Genomic DNA, 21,979 nt, shown 5'->3' with positions numbered 1-21,979 from the left:
GAGACAGGTCAATCATATACACCCTAATCTCAGAGGTTCATCCTGATAATACATCTCAATTCAAAACATCTTCACTTTTCTCACTTGCTTTTTATTCTACCTAAAAAAAGCGCTTGGATCTGCTGATCAAACCAGGGGTACATCACAACTAAGCCTGCACAATATATTGTTTTAGCATCGACATCACCTAGGTGAGTCTGCAATAGACATCTTCTGTAATGTGGAGTCAGGATTATAGTTGACCAGGTACAATTGTGGAGCCATTTCAGGTTAACCATAAAAAGTGAAGGTTTATCAATTGTGTGTGTGTTTTAAGGCCTCTAAGCATTATTAAAGTATTAAAACATTTTTATTAAACATTTTTAGCTTTACAAAAGGTTATTTGTTTTTAATTATTTTTCAATGAAGACTTTACAGTTTTATTGTACGCTTGATTGTTTTAAAACGCTCGATTGTTCCGGTCACGCACCAGCCTACTGAAGGAAAGTTTCTTCCCTCAGACTATAAGGCTGATGAACACTTAACACACCTCACACATACTCTTCCATACCCCTCACTGCACAGCATCCATATGTAGCATGCACTGCACTTTAACCAATCCATACTTAAACTGTTTTACTGTCCCAAAAAAGCCTTTAAAATTGTGTTATTTCAGATCCTTTTAAACTCTTAAGGCCCAAGCTGTTTTTTTCCATGCATTTTTTATTTCTCTTTGCTATTTGGGCTTACTGGAACCTAATTAGAATACAACTTAAGTGTCATCTTTTGATGTGATGTACTTATAGAGAAAAATGATGTCCATATATGGGGACTCGTGGTCCGAATTTACATAAAACTCAATAGTCATCTTTGTGTAATAGAATGAAAAACTCTTTATGTCTGCCTTGAACACAGCAGTTCTTTCCTGAATGTTTTTTAATGCACCAATAACAGACACATATTTTTTACACGTTTTGACTATCAGTAAGACAAAAAATTTTGCCCATTTTGGACAGTTAAAATGGTGTTTGGGACATTTCATATGCTGCAAAACAGTTGCAGGATGTTACTGTATGTCTGCAACAAAATATAAAACAAAAGAGCTAAAATGTAAGAAGTAGTTTAAACAAGCAGCAAAAGTCTTTTTTTTAGAGTGTATAGTCATAGCGCAAATGAAAAATGAAAAGCAAATGAGACTAAGGATTTCATGCTATACATACTTTCCACCTATAACTATGGCTTTCAAATGAGCTTTGTTGTTGTGAATTAGACAGACGTGTGCCGGTCAGTGATATTTGTTGGCTATGAGTTCACACCAGGTCAATCTGACATTAAACTAATCCTTCATTGTCAGAAAGACCTCGATTTCAACTTCCTGACAAACACAGATACACCGGATTGATCCAGCGGATTGAACGTTACAGGACTAATGTGTCAACTGGAGGAAAAACCTGCTGAGATACACACAACAGAGAAAGCACTTGCTCAGCATGGTTATCAAATCACTATTGGTCTAATCTAGAGGAGAATGTGTGTGATTATACATGGGGCATGTTAAAAGATCCAAATCCGTCTACTGTAAATACAAGAACCAACAACACAAGACTGATTCAAAAGACACCTGTTGAATATGATTAATATCTCGTTGCTTTATAAAACTTGAACAGCCCTAAAAGTCTATATTAAAAATTATTATTTCTAATTTAAAACCAGTATCAATCAAAAAAGTACTCAAAAAAGTTTGTTTTGTATAGTCATGTGAAGACAAACTATTCTTACTGATCATTTTAACTAAATTCAAGATGAATCCTTTATTTTAAAACATTTTATCTTATAGGATAATACATTTCCTAGCATTCCTATAGATAATGTTACATTTTTCTCAGTGCATTTCTCACAACACTATTTACATTTGCACAAAAGTTAATGCATTTCTCAAAACAATTCGTCATTTGTGCACATCATAGTAGCAGCTTCTCATTCCTTCCAACAGATTGTGAATGCTTTTGGACATGCATCAATTTTCTGAAAATTATCATTTCATTACTTGAGTCATCATTACATACAAAAATATTGAACTAGGTGTCAAAATCTGAAATTGAAAAATTTTTTTTCTGAAAATGTCTTAAGAATTTAACAATTTCATGAATGATTTACAGACCTATACATGCAGTAGATTTAGTTCCAATATTTGCTGCAATATTGTTTACAGTTGTGCACAGCTCTACCCAAAGAAAATGTATGTTTGTTGCAAATATAGGTATATTCATTCTTTTGCACAAAGCTGTGAAATAATTGCATACACAGTAAAACAAGTGAAACATACATATTTAGTGTCTTGTACTCAGATACCTCCCGAAATGCAGTGATGTCTAACTTTACTGTAGTTTTTTTAAATGGCTGTGCAAATGGTATATATAGTGCTGTCTTGAGCATTTTCAGCAAGTGTCACCAAAATATGACTTTTTTGCATTGAAAAACACTAACAGAGCAAACTCAAAATGAAAACATGACAGCCATTTAACTATCTTGATCATAAACAATGGTGTCAGCACTTTTCATCTTGATAATATTGACACTCTCATTGACATCAATACTTGCTTTTGAGGAATGAGCTATCAATTTTGACCAAGTGGCGCACTTATGCAGGTTGTAAACTAAGTTTTGCAGTTTGTACTGATTGTTTAGAGAAATGCATTAACTGTTGTGCAAATGTAAATAGTGTTGTGAGAAATGCACCAAAGCCACTGAGAAAAACTGTAGTTTATGAGAGGGGTACACTCATTTAGGCTTTGCTGAGCAGTGTAGAAATATTGATTCTTTTATACAAGCAAGCTTTGTTTCATAGTAGCTATTTATAGATTGTATATTACATATACATAATCAATTATTAACCATTTATTACATTTTAATAAAACAATTTTATAATATTAACAACAATAATATAATAAAATAAAATGTGAGCTAAAGATGTTGCCAAAGTTTTAAAAAGTAATAAGGAAATGTGTAATAAAAAAAAAAACTCATATTTATTGACACAATTAAATATTAAAACAAACAATAATCACAACAGTTTAATAATTATTCAGAAGATTGTACTATGAAGTATATTTATAAAGATAACATCAGATAATTATTAGATAAAGATAACAGTTATATTAAAAATAAGAAATAAAGGACTGTAGTACAGTGGTCCCTCAAAGGTGCATTTTAGTATCTTTGAGGAAACATTATGGACCCTTCAGGTACAAATATGTCTCTTTTGAAAAAGTACAGCCCCAGGGACAGCTCCTGTGTCCTTTATTTTTGAAAGTGTACAAATATTACCTTTACCTACATAATACAAAATGATTATTATAATAATAGGGGAGTCAAGGTGGCGCAGTGGATAGCACGATCGCTTCACAGCAAGAAGGTCGTTGGTTTGAGCCCCGGCTAAGTCAGTTGACATTTCTGTGTGGAGTTTGCATGTTCTCCCCTTGTTAGCGTGGGTTTCCTCTGGGAAACATGTCCAAAGACATGTGGTTTTGGTGAACTGAATAAGCTAAATTTGCCGTGGTGGCGACCCCTAAATAATAAAAGAACTAAGCCGAAAAGAAAATTAATGAATAATAATAATAATTATAATAATAATAATTATAATAATAATAATAAATCAAATCAAATCACTTTTATTGTCACATCAGCAGCAGCACGTGTGCTATGATGAGTGAAAAGCTTAGGTGTTGCTCCAGACAGTACAAAATACAAATAGTGCAAATACAACGACAGTGCAAAATACAGACAGTGCAAAATCCAGACAGTGCAAATACAACGACAATGTAAAATTGACAGTGATATGTACAATGAATAGGTGTCCACATAGCTGAGGATAATAATAAATATAATAACAATAATAATAGCAATAATAATAATAATATTAATAATAATAATAATAATAATAATAATAATAATAATAATAATAAAGTCCCTTCAAAATAAAGTGTCTAAATTTAAAAATGTTTAGGTATTAGTACTAAAAAGCAAAACTACTGTATTAAATTCTGTGTATTAATTACCCCCCAAAAAATAAGGGAGGGGCTTTATTGGATTCTACACACCGGAGCCAATCAACATTAGCTACAAACGAGACTGACCCTCGACTAAACTACTTCCATAACAACATCCTCTGCTTTCAAACAAAGCTGTTGTGTGTTTAAGGTTTGTTTTGCGCAACAATAAACACTAGCTTTGGAGTTTAGCTAAACATTTTCCCGGCGAGGAGATACTTTGTAACTATTCTACGCGTCCGCGATATTTTGTAACCGATACATATTTTCCTGCTGACGTCACAGAGAGTGAGAAGAGACTTCGTAACAATTACTATTCAATCCCGTAGCCGTCTCGCGGACAATTTAAACCTGCTTCACACAGGGACAAGCTAATAAATGAGGAATGAAAGTGCGAAATGCACATGTAGTCACAGGGCTTCCTCTTGACACCGCCTGGGCTGGAGCTTAGGACGGATTCTCAGCGGCTTTTACCACACAATAGAGTCCAGGTTGTCCGTGTGTGTCGACTCATAAACCTTGCGATGGAAAGAGACTCTCTGCCTGCTCCCTAACACGGAATGTGTGTGTATTTCTCCTTCTTTTCCCTCCTCCTTTTCCTCCATTGCCTGCTGGCGCAACAGCGTTTCATTTGAAGAGTCACTCGTGCGCATATTGAGAAATCTCGGGTTTATTTACCTTCCCTTTAGTTTGTCCGGACACATACGGACGAATATAGCCTGTCATTATGCAATATACCGATATATCTCCATATAATCCCACACTATCAATGGGCTGTGTCCGAGCAGACTCTTCAGCTGTGGAAAAATCACTTTGAAAAGCTCCTTACCTTCTTCTACAAGAGGTTAGTCCGGTTTGGTGAGATGGCTGTGCCTGTGTGTAGTCTTGTATACGGACCGTTATCACTTTGAGAGCTGGTAACGGAGGGGAAAGCCCTGTTTTAGAGACTTCTGTCGTTTTCTTCCTCTCTTTGCCAGATCTAACGCCCTATTCACACGGGGCTTCAGCGTCAACGCTTGACAGAGGGCGTGTCTGAAGTTGGAGCTGAAACGATCGTCATAGAAGCGTCAGCCAATGAAATTCAGTCAGCAATAGGCCACTGTCTGAGCTGGTGTATTTGCATACAGCGATCTGATTGGCTGACGCTTCCGTCGGCGCTTGAAAAGTTGAGCTGGTCCCAACTTCTGCAGCGAGGAACGCTTCTGAAGCGGCGCCGACGGATCCACAATGCAGTTCGGCAACGCCTGACGTCACCCATTCAAAGTGAATGGGAAGCGTTGACGCTGACGCCCCGTGTGAATAGGGCGTAAGAGCCAGGGCGCTTCAAGTGACGTAACGAACCGGGATGCGCGCGCCCGACACTGGCCTCCATGACCGCGGTATGTGCACGAGCTTATGCGAAGTGACACCATTTAGGCTGGGTGAAGTGCTGGTTATATTCTTCTAAGTTCACAGTGGTCAGCATAAAGAAGTGTACCCCTTTTGAAAATTAAGATTTCTCAATTTAAACATTTAAAAAAAAAATTAAATTTATATTCATCAGGGTAAGAGTTAGGTCACCTCATCTTAAGGAATAGAAATATAATACATTTAAATTAAAGAATTATTGCAAACAACAATTACAAACTACACATTTTCAACCATTTCTTTAATGTTTCTCTTGATTTTTCCTGTTTAATAAAAATATATTTATTTTTCCCCAAAATTTAAATTTTACTGTACTAATTCTAGTACTTGGCCAAGTACTAGTACTTGGACCTTACACAAATACATCCTTTAGAAAATATGAATCTAGAGAGAGACATTTGTGAGGTGTGTATATTCTGTTCATGATTTATGGTGTGAAAATTAAAAGTTATTTTATTATTTCATAAATATACTCAAAATCATTTTAGGAATATTTTCATTTATTCATTTTCTTTTTGGCTTAGTCCCTTTAATAATCTGGGGTCGCCACAGCAGAATGAACCGGCAACTTATTCAGCATATGTTTTACGCAGCGGATGCCCTTTCAGCTGCAACCCATCACTGGGAAAACATATTTACATTTAAAATTTAAACATTTAATTGTATTGTTTTAAATTAAATGTTATAATAAATGTTTAATAATTGTTTTTATGTAATATACAATAATTATAATAATTTATATATATGGATATGTATGTGTGTGTGTGTGTGTGTGTGTGTGTATATATATATATATATATATATATATATATATATATATATATATATATACACACACACACACACACACACACACACACACACACACACATACTGTACTGTTCTCCCTCCTGTGAATAATAAATGATAAATGTGAATATAGTAATTATAATATATTACATATACATAATTAGTAAATATTTGTTATTACATTTAGTTATATTTAATGTTCATAAAATACTTGTGTGTGTGTGTAAATGTGTATTAAATAAAAATTTACTTGAAATTTTCACACCATCAATCATGTGAACAGAATCATATGCTGCTAGAAAATAATACAGGCATAAAATATTGCCAATTATTTATTTATATACTTATTTTATCTATTTGTACGTTTGTTAGAGAGATAGATAGATGGATAGATAGATAGATAGATAGATAGATAGATAGATAGATAGATAGATAGATAGATAGATAGATAGATAGATAGATAGATAGATAGATAGATAGATAGATAGATAGATAGATAGATAGATAGACAGATAGATATACAGATAGATAGATAGATATACAGATAGATAGATAGATAGATAGATAGATAGATAGATAGATAGATAGATAGATAGATAGATAGATAGATAGATAGATAGATAGATAGATAGATAGATAGATAGATAGATAGATAGATAGATAGATAGATATACAGATAGATATACAGATAGATATACAGATAGATATACAGAAAGACAGACTGACACTTATTTATTTTCTCTTTGCCATGATGACAGAAAATAATATTAGACTAGATATGCTTTAAGAAACTTCTATACAGCTTAAAGTGACATGTAAATTCTTCACCAGGTTAACCAGGTTAACAAAACGATGGTTTGTTCTGTAGACCATTGAAAAATATACTGCTTGTAGGAGATAATTATAGTGACCTTAAAATTATATATATATATATATATATATATATATATATATATATATATATATATATTTATATATTTAAAACTGCTTTTATTACTGCCAAAATAAAACAAATAAGACTTTATCCAGAAGAAAACAAATATTATCAGACATACTGTGAACATTCATTTACTCTGTTAAACATCATAGATAATAACACAGAGAAAACCGCAGTTTAGCGCCCCCTGTAATGTTTGAAACGGCTAACGTCATTACACATTTTAGCCAGTTCGAACACAGACCATTATCACCCTAGGTACACTAGAGGGCGCCTCTTCATCTACGTATCTACAGGTAGATGACATCAATTTATTTCTTATAGGTGGGAAATAAAAAATTAAAAATATGTGTAACGACATGATTGACATTTATTTGTTGTTTAGGTTATAGGTCAAAGGTCATGAGTGTGATAGATAGATAGATAGAAAGATAGATAGATAGATAGACAGACAGACAGACAGACAGATAGATAGATAGATAGATAGATAGATAGATAGATAGATAGATAGATAGATAGATAGATAGATAGATAGATAGATAGATAGATAGATAGATAGATAGATAGATAGATAGATAGATAGATAGATAGATAGACAGATAGATATAAAGATAGATATACAGATAGATATAAAGATAGACAGACTGACACTAATTTATTTTCTCTTTGCCATGATGACAGTAAATAATATTAGACTAGATATGCTTCAAGAAACTTCTATACAGCTTAAAGTGACATGTAAATTCTTCACCAGGTTAATTAGGTTAACTAGGCAGGTGAGGGTAATTTGTTATTTTGTTAATTTGTTAAGTTATTTTATAATGATGGTTTGTTCTGTAGACCATCGAAAAATATACTGCTTATAGGAGATAATTATAGTGACCTTAAAATTATATATATATATATATATATATATATATATATATATATATATATATATATATAAAACTGATTTTATTACTGCCAAAATAAAACAAATAAGACTTTATCCAGAAGAAGAAAAAAAATTATCAGACATACTGTGAACATTCATTTACTCTGTTAAACATCATAGATAATAACACAGAGAAAACCGCAGTTTAGCGCCCCCTGTAATGTTTGAAACGGCTAACGTCATTACACATTTTAGCCAGTTCGAACACAGACCATTATCACCTTAGGTACACTAGAGGGCGCCTCTTCATCTACGTATCTACAGGTGGATGACATCAATTTATTTCTTATAGGTGGGAAATAAAAAATTAAAAATATGTGTAACGACATGATTGACATTTATTTGTTGTTTAGGTTATAGGTCAAAGGTTATGAGTGTGATAGATAGATAGATAGAAAGATAGATAGATAGATAGATAGATAGATAGACAGACAGACAGACAGACAGATAGATAGATAGATAGATAGATAGATAGATAGATAGATAGATAGATAGATAGATAGATAGATAGATAGATAGATAGATAGATAGATAGATAGATAGATAGATAGATAGATAGATAGATAGATAGATAGATAGATAGATAGATAGACAGATAGATATAAAGATAGATATACAGATAGATATAAAGATAGACAGACTGACACTAATTTATTTTCTCTTTGCCATGATGACAGTAAATAATATTAGACTAGATATGCTTCAAGAAACTTCTATACAGCTTAAAGTGACATGTAAATTCTTCACCAGGTTAATTAGGTTAACTAGGCAGGTGAGGGTAATTTGTTATTTTGTTAATTTGTTAAGTTATTTTATAATGATGGTTTGTTCTGTAGACCATCGAAAAATATACTGCTTATAGGAGATAATTATAGTGACCTTAAAATTATAATATATATATATATATATATATATATATATATATATATATATATATATATATATATATATATATATATATATATATATAAAACTGATTTTATTACTGCCAAAATAAAACAAATAAGACTTTATCCAGAAGAAGAAAAAAAATTATCAGACATACTGTGAACATTCATTTACTCTGTTAAACATCATAGATAATAACACAGAGAAAACCGCAGTTTAGCGCCCCCTGTAATGTTTGAAACGGCTAACGTCATTACACATTTTAGCCAGTTCGAACACAGACCATTATCACCTTAGGTACACTAGAGGGCGCCTCTTCATCTACGTATCTACAGGTGGATGACATCAATTTATTTCTTATAGGTGGGAAATAAAAAATTAAAAATATGTGTAATGACATGATTGACATTTATTTGTTGTTTAGGTTATAGGTCAAAGGTCATGTGTGTGTGATAGATAGATAGATAGATAGATAGATAGATAGATAGATAGATAGATAGATAGATAGATAGATAGATAGATAGATAGATAGATAGATAGATAGATAGATAGATAGATAGATAGATAGATAGATAGATAGATAGATAGATAGATAGATAGATATACAGACTGACACTGATTTATTTTCTCTTTGCCATGATGACAGTAAATAATATTAGACTAGATATGCTTCAAGAAACTTCTATACTGCTTAAAGTGACATGTAAATTCTTCACCAGGTTAATTAGGTTAACTAGGCAGGTCAGGGTAATTTGTTATTTTGTTAATTTGGTAAGTTATTGTATAACGATGGTTTGTTCTGTAGACCATTGAAAAATATACTGCTTATAGGAGATAATTAGTGACCTTAAAATTATTTATATATTATTTATATAAATTGTATATATATATATATATATATATATATATATATATATATATATATATATATATATATATATATAGCCAAAACATTACACGTTGTATACGCAATTAATAAAAACAGTAAAGTAATTATAATATATAGATACACACACACAAAACCCCACGCAGTTAGAAATTTGATAAATACATACACAAATAAGAAAATAAAGACTAATATGACACATAATAAATTCAGTGACCACACACACACAGTAGACAGTGGAGTCTTTTATGATAAACATTTATTGTTTGGTTACAGTCAGCATGAATATATCACACTTAAATAATGCATTAATGTTATGTGATTGCAGTTTTTCCTCTGGACGTCTATGATACATGAATGGCTTTTAATATGATATTGAGACTCTAATGTAATGCCCTCTGTGAAATAAATATGTTTTCTATATAGCTTAACAAATATCAAAAGCAGAAGGAAGTCTTTGACGATTGGCTGGACTGAAGAATGTGTCTTTATTTCATGTCCATTACTGAGACTCTGAAAGCAAATGAAAGAAACGTTCATCAGTCTAATTACACATCCGTGGTTGTTATTATGTAGCTTGCATTTTGAACATTGGTTTATATTCTCCTTACAGATTATTTACTGCTTAGGATAGAGACCTGTCTTCTGCACGCCGAACGCAGTGATGAAGATGTTGATGATGACGGTGAGAAACACCAAACCCGTGGCCACATTATTCATGATGTCCAGCTTCCTCTGATTCGCCACATTGTTCAGGTTTTTGCGAGCTGGAAAATAGAGATTTTATCAAGAGGAATCACTAAATTTAAAATATCAGCCTACTAAAATTGAATTTGTTAAAATATTTGTTTGAATATTTAAAAAAATGTTAATTTAAGAAAGTTGTAATGTAAATTTGTATGAAAAAAAAATAACTTCATTTAATTTATTGTTGAATTATATCACATTTTTGTAAGAATATTTGTTAGATTATTTAAAAAAATGTTAATTTAGAATTATTTTAGGTAAAATTGTATGAAAACATTTTAATTTAATTTAATAAGTTGATTTATATCAAATGTTTGTTAGAATATTTGTTAGGATATTAAAAAAAAGTTAATTTAAGAAAGATTTAGGGTAAAATTGTAGAAAAATAAATATTTTTCATTAAATTTTAATTTAATAAATAAATAAATTAACAAGTATCGCAAATGATTTAAATAAAATAAAAGTTAAAAATGTATACATAATAAAAATGTAATTATATATATATATATATATATATATATATATATATATATATATATATATATATATATATATATATATATATTGTTTATTTTAACATGAATAATATTGAATTATATCACAAAATGAATACATAAAATAAAAAATTAACTATAAAAATTAGATAAATATTTTATTACATTTGTCTGCTATAATAACACGCTTTTAACAAAGCACACACTTATTTATGGTAAATAAATACCAGCTTCCTACCTCAGCTTCATATTTATTCATTAAATATTATTGTTAATTTGAGGTTTTATAAAATCAAATCATTATGTTAAAGTAAGCATTTAATATACTTAAAAAAATCATTTCCTTCTGCTTCCATGATCAGCATTAAATTTATGGTACACATTTGAATATGATTTATTATGTCACATCACTGAAATGGTCATTCTAAAATGTATGTAAATCATTTGACTCTGCATGATAGATCTGGCGTTTACCCATGTTGACGAAGAGGGCGCCGGCGAGCACCTGGAAGAAGAGTGAAGCGCCGATGAGGATGATGACGGTAAGGTAATATCTGAATTCTGGGCCCTGCTCCAGTACGGCCTTCAGCTGAGACGCATTGGCCATCAGCAGAGCCACGTCCAGCATACTCTCCGCCACACTCTTCTTAGTGGCGTAATGATTCATGTTCAGAGGCTCTGTTGGCTAAGAGAAAAAGAAAATCCATTTAAAACTATAATAAAATACCTGATTCAATTCATTGGTATTTGTCACACTTTACAGTGAGGTTTCATTAGTTAATGTACTAACATCAACTGATGATGAGCAAAACTTGTAGAGCATTTATTAATCATGGTTCAACATTTACTAATGCATTATTAACATCCAAACTCGTGCTTTTTGACATCAGTTAATGCACCTTTAGTTAACATGAACTAACAATAAATTACTTTATTTTCATCAACAAACAATAACTAAGTGGGGTGGCACAATGACTCAATGGTTAGCACTGTCACCTCACAGCAAGAAGGTTGCTGAGTCCCAGCTGGGTCAGTTGGCATTTCTGTGTGGAGTTTGCATGTTCTCCCCATGTTGGTGTGGGTTTCCTTCGGTTGCTCCGATTTCCCCCACAGTACAAAGACATTCACTATAGATGAATTGGATAAACTAAATTAGTTGTAGAGTATGTGTGTGGGTGTTTGGGTGTTTCCCAGCACTGAGTTGCAGCTGGAAGGGTATCCGCCCCGTGAAAACATATGCTGGAATAGTTGATGGTTCATTCCCCTGATAAATAAGGGATTAAGCCAAAGGAAAATGAATGATCGATGTGTTGTTCATTGTTTGTTCGTGTTAGTAGATGCATTAACATAAACTAATAAAAGCTGCTTATTGTAAAGTGTTACTATTGTATTTAATTAAAATTAATCATAACTAACATGTTTTAAAAAAGATTTTATATAAATTAAATAAAAAATTTAATATTTTAATGTAAACATTTTTTTTATTTAAAAAATTGTATTATACAAAATGTGGTGAGGCAGTGGCGCAGTAGGTAGTGCTGTCGCCTCACAGCAAGAAGGTCGCTGGTTCGAGCCTCGGCTCAGTTGGCGTTTCTGTGTGGAGTTTGCATGTTCTCCCTGTGTTGGTGTGGGTTTTCTCCGGGTGCTCCGGTTTCCCCCACAGTCCAAAGACATGCGGTACAGGAGAATTGGGTAGGCTAAATTGTCTGTAGTGTATGAGTGTGTGTGAATGAGTGTGTGGATGAGTTTTTGTTTTATTTCTAGTCCAGACATCCAAACATTTTTATAGCGAGAAGCATTTTCTAGAAAAGTAAAAAAAAATAGTGTCTGAGACGAGCAAAATCATTTGCCAATAGGGTAGGCAAAATAATCTAGTTTTCAGTTTGAAATAAGATTATTTTTCTTACACCAGTGGCAGATTATATTTGTTGTTTTAAGAAAATAACTTGCTTAATTTTGACATATTATTTCTGATAATATTTACTTTATATTTTCTTGTCTAGAAATTTCTTGTCTCTTTATTTTGATGGTCCCTATTGCACATTTTGTTGACTAATATTGCATTGCAACTGCATGCCAATTACATCTCATTTGAGTATTAGTAGACTGTCTGCTTAATATCTGCCAACACTGCTTCTTCAACAGACATTTAATTGACTATCAGAAACTTTGCAAATACATGGAAACGTACACTAACCCCATAAGCTCAACCTTACAGTCTACTACTAATCTGTTGAGAATTAGTTAACATTTAGATGCAATGTAACTTCAATTCAGGAAAAGAGACCATCAAAATAAAGTGTGACCAAATTGTTCTTTTTTTTTTTTTTTTTTTTGATGTTTGGACTAGAAACAGGACAAAACCTCTTAGTAAGAAAAGCATTTTTATTAATAGTTTATTACATACAGTAGGCATCACGGTAGCGCAGTGGGTGGGAAGATTGCATCACAGCAAGAAAGTCGCTGAGTCCCGGCTGGACCAATTGGCTTTTCTGTGTGGAGTTTGCATGTTCTCCATGTGTTCGTGTGGGTTTCCTCCGGGTGCTCTGGCTTCCCCCACAGTCCAAGGACATGCGGTATAGATGAATTGAATAAGCTAAATTAGTGTGACTGTGAATGCAAGAGTGTATGGATGTTTCCCAGCTGAAAGGGCATCCGCTGTGTAAAACATATGCTGGATAAGTTGGCGGTTCATTCCACTGTGGCAACCCCTTATTTATAAAGGGACTAAGCTGAAAAGAAAATGACTTTTACATATTAAGATGTCACTTATTCCTGTGATTCTGTGCTGAATATTCAGCATTACTCCAGTCTTCAGTTTCACACGTTCCTTCAGAAATCATTCTATGTAGATTTGCTGCTCAATATGCTGATTTAAGCACATGATGTCACTGAAGAAAAAAAGAGGCCATCTTCCCTCATCTTTAAGAGAAGTATCAGCAGCTTCCAGCAACATCTGTACCGTGTGAGATAAGATCCTTCAAAGCGAGGGAACTTCTCAGTGCAGATGGGGAAAAATGCTAACTGAATGCCTTTAAATGTCAAAAACACTGAGCACATTTTGTCCAGAGTTTGCTCTCATCAAACACCCTAGTCAAATGTTTTATTTTTCAACAATAACAAAAATAATAAGGCCACACAGATTATTTAAAGCACAAGTACTACACATGCATGTCTGTTTAAAGCATTTTAGCATGCATGTGTATTATTATGTGTATCCTGATAATTAAAATAAATAATATTTTAAGATTTTATAATTGATATTAAAAATATCTTAAAATAAAAATACAAAAATACATACAGCTATATAAAGGTGTTTATGTTTCATATAGATATTTGATGTTTGTGAAGGCCAGCGTATGATCCAGGGCTGTTTTATGACAGGCGCCGTAAAACTATATGAATATTTTAAGGTTAGTTGTTAAAAGAAGGCACTAATAATGCACAAACGAGTCATGAAATGAACGCTGTAGTTACAGATTTTTACCGATAGATGGCTGCATTTCTCTATGAATTTTGCAAACATTAGCATTCATTTATGGAAACAACTTGAGGGCGCTAGAGATCGTTATATTATCTTTTTCACCATTGCACAGCAGTGTTCATGTTTAGAATTTAACACTAAACTTGGCTACATTTTAGCCTTATTACTGTAATAATATAACTGTAATTGCATTTAACAATTAATTACACTTTCAGTTACTGCAAAATTAGTATAATTATTATTATTATTGTTGTTGATTGTGTTTGCTTATTTATTTATTTATTATTATTATTATTATTATTATTATTATTATTATTATTATTATTATTATTATCATCATCATCATCATCATTATTTCTACTATTGCTACTACAACTACTTGTAATTTATCATAATAATTAACTTTAATTGTGGAATAATAATAATAAACATTTATAATAATAATAATAAGTTTATAATAAAATATTTTTATTAATAATAATATTTTCTATAATAATAATTGTAATAATTTTATAAGAATAATATTTATTATTATTATAACATTGTAATTTAATTATTATTAAATTATAATTATAAAATTAATATTATTATTATTTAAATTAATATTATTATTATTATTACTACTACTATTATTATTATTATTAAATTATTATTTTTATTTATTATTATTATTATTAGTAGTAGTAGTAGTAGTAGTAGTATTAAACATTTTAATTATTAATAAAGTTAATAATTGTGATAAATTAGCAGTAGTTGTGTAGCAATAGTAGTCATTTGAAATAATGATTATAATAATTTAAAAATTATAATAATAAAAATTATATAATATTATAAGATATAAAAAGATATATTATATAATTTAGTAATAACTTAAGTACTTAAGTATTGTAAATATAACTATTTTAGTATAAATACTAGCAGTATTAAATAATAATAATAATGATAGCGATAATAATATAAATTTATCAAGAAAACATAGCATTACAATAAGCATTAATTCAATACTAGTTATATTCTTATATTATTCAGCCTTCTAATAATAAATAAATGTTATATACATTGATGTTACATGTAGATTTTTATTCTTAACCATTGTAGGAAGTACTTTTGCTCATATCATAGTTGTTATCTATCAAGTGCGAACTTTCTGTGTTCACATTTTGATCACAGCTCTCATAACATGTCTTTGTCACTGTCTACAAGACCCGTTAGAGACATGTTGATTGAGAGAGACTGCATCTACATATGTGACCGTATGGCTATAAGATCAATAGTGTAAAACTCTTGCAGACGTCTTATTGAAACTCTATACATCAGGACAAAGTGTTCAATGTTCAACCATCCTGCCCCTCAATACAAGCACGCTTCATACATGTGACATGTTTTCTAGACAGTCCTGTCAGCCAATCAGAGCGCAGTAACACAGAGAGCAGGCAAACATCCAAATCCCACACGCACAGGCTCAGTGTTTTCCTTAATGACGGGGAGCGTTTTCCTTTTTTCCCTCTTCAAATAAACATGACGGTGGAGGTCAGGAGTGTTTCACTGGCCCACAGGAAGTCCACCTCCCTCACTCTCATTGGCTGCTCTCTGGGCCAATGGCGAATGGGGACGAGCAAGGAGGTTCGCTCAAACAAATGACTGCTTTTTTATGTTCAACGTCTTCTTACTGTTTTCTGGGCGACCACATCTCATAACACGTGCAGATGAGGAGGGGGAGGGGTGTCCGGGTAAACATTCAAACCACCTATAGAAATTTAAAGTCCTTACAGTGCTGCCATAGAAACTCTGGGTTCTTTACATGATAACTCTGTCAGGATTTACTCTCTCTCTCTTCTCAATCCAAACCTGAGCTTCTTTCTTATACAATGAACACAAAGAAAGATATATGAAAGAAGATTCAAAACTGGGAGCTATTGCCTTCAGTGGTATTTCCACTATGCATCAATGTCAATGGTTACAGGTTTTAAACATTCTTCAAACTGTCTTCTTTCGTGTTCACCCAATGTCTGCAACCACAGTTGTTGTTTGTTTTTGTTCTTTGGTATTATATACTTTTACAGTTCTTAGTGGAACTTTACTTACCTACTCACAGGGCTTTTTATGTATCGAAGTTGATATTTAGCTGCACCATATTGGTGTTTCACAACATCTAGTTTTTACAATTTGGGTCATTAACCCAACGCTCAACCCCCAACCTGGAGGACCAGGACATACACAGATACACTATGGACAAATTAGCTTATACCAATTCACATTTACCGCATGCCTTTTACGGGGGATACCGCATGCCTTTTACTGTGGGGGAAACCGAAGCACCCGGAGGAAACCCTACATAACATGGGGAGAATTGTGAGGAGCTTTATGCAGTGAGGCGACATCGGTAACTACTGCACCATCATGCCATTAGTTAATGTTAACTCACAGTGCATTAACTGATGTAAAAAAAAACATCAGTTTGGATGTTAATACTGCATTAGTAAATGTTGAACTAATAAATGCTGTATAATTACCACCATGTCGACTTTACAGTTCTTAATACGTTCTAATAACCATTTGCTTTGATTTTAATAATACATTTTAATAATCTAAAAGTCTCCACTTTCCTTCCTAATCTGCAATTGCCTCTCTGGCTCCACCGCTAACTGTATAACAAAAAAAAAGACTAAAGTTTTGCTTCTTACACTCCACATACCTGAAACCTGCCTACAGCACTTATTCATTGTTGCTCTTATAGTTGTGTAAATTGCTTCCTTGTCCTCATTTGTAAGTCGCTTTGGATAAAAGCGTCTGCTAAATTACTAAATGTAAATGTAAAAAACCTTTGGTTCTGTTGTAAAAGGTTCTTTATGGATTAAAGGTTCTTTAGGGCCCATAAAGAACCATTGTTTGTATGTCAATACAGTATATACCACACACACTTAACAAAACAAACCAGCTACATGCTTAAAAATCAAGGTTATTGGTCTCAATGCAAATCATCCAAATAACCTTTTCATTTTGCAAAAGGCTTAAAAAAGGCTTAACTCTATCCCCAACTCGCCATTTTTTTAAATGGTCCTGAAGATATTGATTAGCATCCTCAGATAAACTCTGCAGGAAATTGGCTCTCGCAGGACAGATTTGAGGATCTGTGTTTAGTGGCATCACTGTAAAAAAAAAAAAAAACCTTTTGTAATATAAAGCAACTTTTCTACTGCATGGTATGTTTTCCCAATTTATTTGCATTGTGAGAATTTGCAGCACAATTTTTTAATTAGTTTGCCTTTTCTTAACTTGCTTGTGCTTTCTTGCATGTGAAGTGTTCAGATGCAAAAACCTCTAAATGCCATCTGAAATTTTCTTCTAAAATGAGCATTTTTTTGCAAGCTCCTGTGTGTTTGTTCAGTAAATCCACTTTTATGGCAAAAATAGGTTGTTTGCATTGTCTTTAAAGATAAACAACAGAACAAAAATATTGGAGACTAAGAAAAATTTGAATTTCAGATGGCACTTAGAGGTTTTTGCATCTGAACTCTTCATGTGTTTTGTTAAATCGCCGCAGCAACCGTAGTTTATGGATTCTGTGTAAAACACCTTTAGAGTCACTCTTTTTTCCGCTATCGTGATTGATGTGCATCCTCTTGAAACAGTGCTGTACTCAGAAAAATTGTAGAGCGGGGTGCATGATTTTGTTCTTTGGGAACTGATTGGATTATTGAAAGGCGGTCATTGCTAACAAAAACGAAGGAAGATTGATGAATGGATGAATTCAGAGTCAAAACAAGTCACCCACTGATAGCCCTGCCCTAAAGGATTTCCATGTGACCAGAAATGAAGAAAAGTCCTTCGAGGGGGAGCGAAGGTTATGCTGTTTGATTAAAGTGCACAGATGCATTGTTAATAGCAAAAACTACATATGAAATTTTTATGTCATGCCGGCTTTAATCCAACATCGCCACCCTAAAAAGCCGGGCATTAATTCTGTTTACTTACAACGATGGTCAAATTATTTTTTTCAAACAAAAGAAGCACTGGTGCGATGTTGTCCCCGAAGGCATTATTAGTTATGAAAGACTCTCATAAAATCCATTTCTTTTTACTGTGCGGTATGAAGCTGTGCTGTAAACAAAGGTCTTTCTGTTTCTACCCCATCCACATTTCTGCAAATTTATGACTACAAGTCTTTTAATGCCGTTCTGTGTTCTTACATGCCAACGCAATGTGATGACAGATTCAGAACCGGTTTAAACATTTTGGGAAAACAAAGAGGGAAATAAAAACTACTGTACTCTCTGACCTGCGTCAGCTATGCAAAAATGATCTTTAAAGCATCTATTAAACGCAAACTTTCTTTAGATTGCACTCCCTAGCATTGTTTTCAAAACACACTGCACAAACTTTGACCTGAGCTATGAATCTGTGCAATAAAAATATGATAAATGTGAAGAAATGTCAGAATCAGTTACGTAAGAATATGTCAGATCTGTCAAGGCGCCGCTGCATTGCAACATCCGCTAACACTGTTGTCATTGCAAATGGAGATCCATGTAAACAGAGCTGCTAAAGCATATGTCACCTCAGAGCTTTCTGATGTGAGCCAATCAGAATAAAGGTACAAAGACATCCTAGCCAGTCAGGATGAAGGTGCAATGAGGTTGTAGCCAATCAGAGTGCAAGTGGAGCTATAGGAATGTGTTGACAGGACATTTGGGGCCCAGAGTATTCTGGGAATGTTAGATACAGTAAACCTCTGTTCCCCAGCAACTGTAGGGCGCTCAAAATACATGAGGTATTACAACATATTCACTTGAAGTTTTATAAACGTTCGTGATCCTCTGAGAGGGGCAGTATTTCACATTTATATTGGCCTATTCATGTCTAAAAGGACAGATCATTTAGTTGGAAATCAAATACAAGGCTCAGAAATGACAATGTACAAGATTAAACTGCAGAATGACTAGGACAAAACGTGGTACAGATTTTCGAATGATGTTTTAATCACTACCAGTAGGTGGCGACAAGTGACTTGACTTTATTTGAGTCTAAATTACATGTAAATGAAAGACTTTACATTGTGCAGTCTCCAAGTAGTTCAAACACGCTGATTTATTTGAAAGCTAATTGTAAGACTGTTTTGCTTTCTCGTTTTGAACTCTTCAATGACTGCATTTGTTGCCCACATAGGTCGTTGAGGCTATCTCTAATGCAGATGAATTCGCATTACAATGCTCCATGTCCACAATATTGTTTCCAATCATTTGCTAAAAGTTGCTCATCCACCCTACAATGACTGAGAATGCAATTGTCCCTGTATTGTGCATATAGAAGCGCAAAGAAGCTCAAGAAGGGTGCTCCGGTTTCCCCTACAGTCTTGAGACAAGGGCTCATGCATCCAGAAAGTATTCGCTTCACTTTTTCCACATTTTCTATGTTACAGCCTTATTCCAAAATGAATTAAATTCATTTATTTCCTCAAAATTCTACACACAATACCCCATAATGACAATGTGAAAAAAGATATATATTTTTTTTATTTTTGCTAATTTATTAAAAATAAAACACCTGAAAAATAATATGTATATAAGTACACTGAAAAAAATATTTAAAGATGATTCCTTGAATTTACTAAAATATTTTAAGTTAAGTGGTTGTAAACAATTTGTTTGGGCTGGATTTAAACAAACAAATTAAGTTAAACATTACTAAATTGAATTTGTTTACTTAAATTTAACACAAATAAATTGTTTGCAACAATTTTGCAGACATTTTTTGTTGTGTAAAGGGACTAAGCCGAAGGAAAATGAATGATTGTCCTTATAGGCTCTAAATTTATAAATGCATTACATTGCAAAGAAGGAAATTACCTGTTAACATTGCACTTTAGGACAGACATGAAAATGGGACAGGTTCAGAGATGTATAAGGCTGAAAACTGCCTTTAAAATGAGACACAACTTCATGGTGAGTCACTAAATTATTCACTCAACCATTATTCTATAGAGGATGACCTACAATCTTTTTGGGCTTTGTTTGTGTGTGACTGCTTGCAAAATTAGACAAACTAGCTGAAATTATTTTGCTAATAAATACATTTTCACTGCAATGAAGCAACTTATATTGCGTAATGCCTTTGTCTTATGTAATAATTGTTTAAAAAAAACATTAGGGCACTACAGGTCTCATAGTTTATCACTTTAATAAACAAAAGTAAAGACTAAGCCTGACCCTCAACTGCTGTTTATTCACTCATTCAGAAAATATAAGTGCATTTTGAGAGTGTGTTTAACAGGCTACACATGGATGCTTTTAGTCTGTATAAACCAATAAAACTCTGCCTTTTATCACTGACAGCACGTCTGCATTTGTGCGGTAACAGATTTCTTCTCTCCGTCTAAGTGAAGGGATTGAGGGCTGTTTAGATTGGACGAGGGTCACGCTATGTTTATGATGACAGTTGCTATAACAGTGGAACATCTTCAGTTCATATCAAACAGGGGCAATGTGGAGGAGGAGCTCAGATACGCCCCTTTCCCCGCCCACTGAGCCTGAGGCAGATGACACACCTGAAAAACCCTGTGACCTTACACACATACACAGCATGCACGCACACATTTATTTAGCTAAATGGGCACAATAAGTACATTATTGTTTAGATATTTATACATTTTCAACCTAAAACTACCCAAACCTTAAAACCTACCCCTCGCAGCATTTTCTTTCTTTCTTTTTTTTTTTTTTTTTGCAAATTCTTAAAAACTTTGTTTACATATTTTTTTGTCTAGTTTTATACATAAGCACATCTCCAAAGATTTAGATTTTGTGATGTTAAGTACACCCAGCAAACAATTTTCTGTTTAATAGACGTCTTATAGACATCTAAATGCAGACAGCTTAGCTAAACCAAGGCAAAACTTGAGCTGTCAGTGTAAGTCTAATAGACATCTAAGAATAGCCCAAAACTAGTCGTCAAATAGACTGATTAGACAGACTTTATATCTGAAGTCATTAATTTTTGTTTATTTGATGACTTGTCTAGTTGACTTGGCCTATTATGAGATGTCTATTTTCACTGACAGCCCAAATTTAACCTTGTTTTGGCCAAGACGACTATGTTTAGACGTCTATTAGACATCTTTTAAAAACAAAAATTGCTTGCTGCACTCTCAAAAAATTATGTTTGCATTTTTTTAATTACTTATTTAAAATGAGCTGAAACAACACAGTTCCTGAGTTTTTTTTTGCAACAACTTAATTGTTTTATGTTCAATTAACTTAAATGTGTAATAAGTCTTAATTCCTTCAAGTTGCCCCAACACAAATTGATAGAGTGGAACCCCAACAGGTGAATTGGGTTGGCAAAATTTTCCGTAGTGTATCAGTGTGAATGAGTGTGTGTGGATGTTT

The 21,979-nt window shown here is 32.8% G+C and overlaps 2 protein-coding genes and 1 long non-coding RNA gene across 11 annotated transcripts in view; 1 reads left to right on the top strand and 2 right to left on the bottom strand.

The window, feature by feature from the left end:
• Positions 1-5,370, bottom strand: part of erc1b (ELKS/RAB6-interacting/CAST family member 1b) — a 307,170-nt gene extending 301,800 nt beyond the window's left edge. For all 8 annotated transcript variants that reach the window (XR_015942247.1, XR_015942248.1, XR_015942250.1 and 5 more), the window contains exons 1-2: positions 5,335-5,370; positions 4,858-5,007 (exon numbers count right to left, since the gene is read on the bottom strand). The gene's annotated coding sequence lies outside the window, so the exon portion shown is untranslated. The remainder of the gene's footprint in view (positions 1-4,857; positions 5,008-5,334) is intronic.
• LOC141381588 (uncharacterized) lies at positions 4,087-11,892 on the top strand. The gene is made up of 4 exons (XR_015942363.1): positions 4,087-4,872; positions 5,332-5,407; positions 10,483-10,554; positions 11,572-11,892. It is a non-coding gene; the product is annotated as an uncharacterized LOC141381588 (long non-coding RNA).
• The window catches only part of ninj2 (ninjurin 2), a 46,162-nt gene continuing 34,291 nt past the window's right edge, over positions 10,109-21,979 (bottom strand). Inside the window, 3 exon segments of one of the 2 annotated variants that reach the window (NM_001327823.1) lie at positions 10,109-10,382; positions 10,481-10,636; positions 11,585-11,795. In NM_001327823.1, the coding sequence (NP_001314752.1) occupies positions 10,488-10,636; positions 11,585-11,795 (360 nt within the window). In that variant the 3' untranslated portion in view covers positions 10,109-10,382; positions 10,481-10,487. 2 annotated transcript variants of the gene reach the window in all.

Source organism: Danio rerio, chromosome 4, assembly GCF_052040795.2.
Source record: "Danio rerio strain M-AB ecotype USA chromosome 4, GRCz13ab, whole genome shotgun sequence".
Taxonomy (NCBI): Eukaryota; Metazoa; Chordata; class Actinopteri; order Cypriniformes; family Danionidae; genus Danio; species Danio rerio.
The sequence above is the reverse complement of the archived record's forward strand: the minus strand, read 5'-3'. Positions and strand labels throughout refer to the sequence as shown.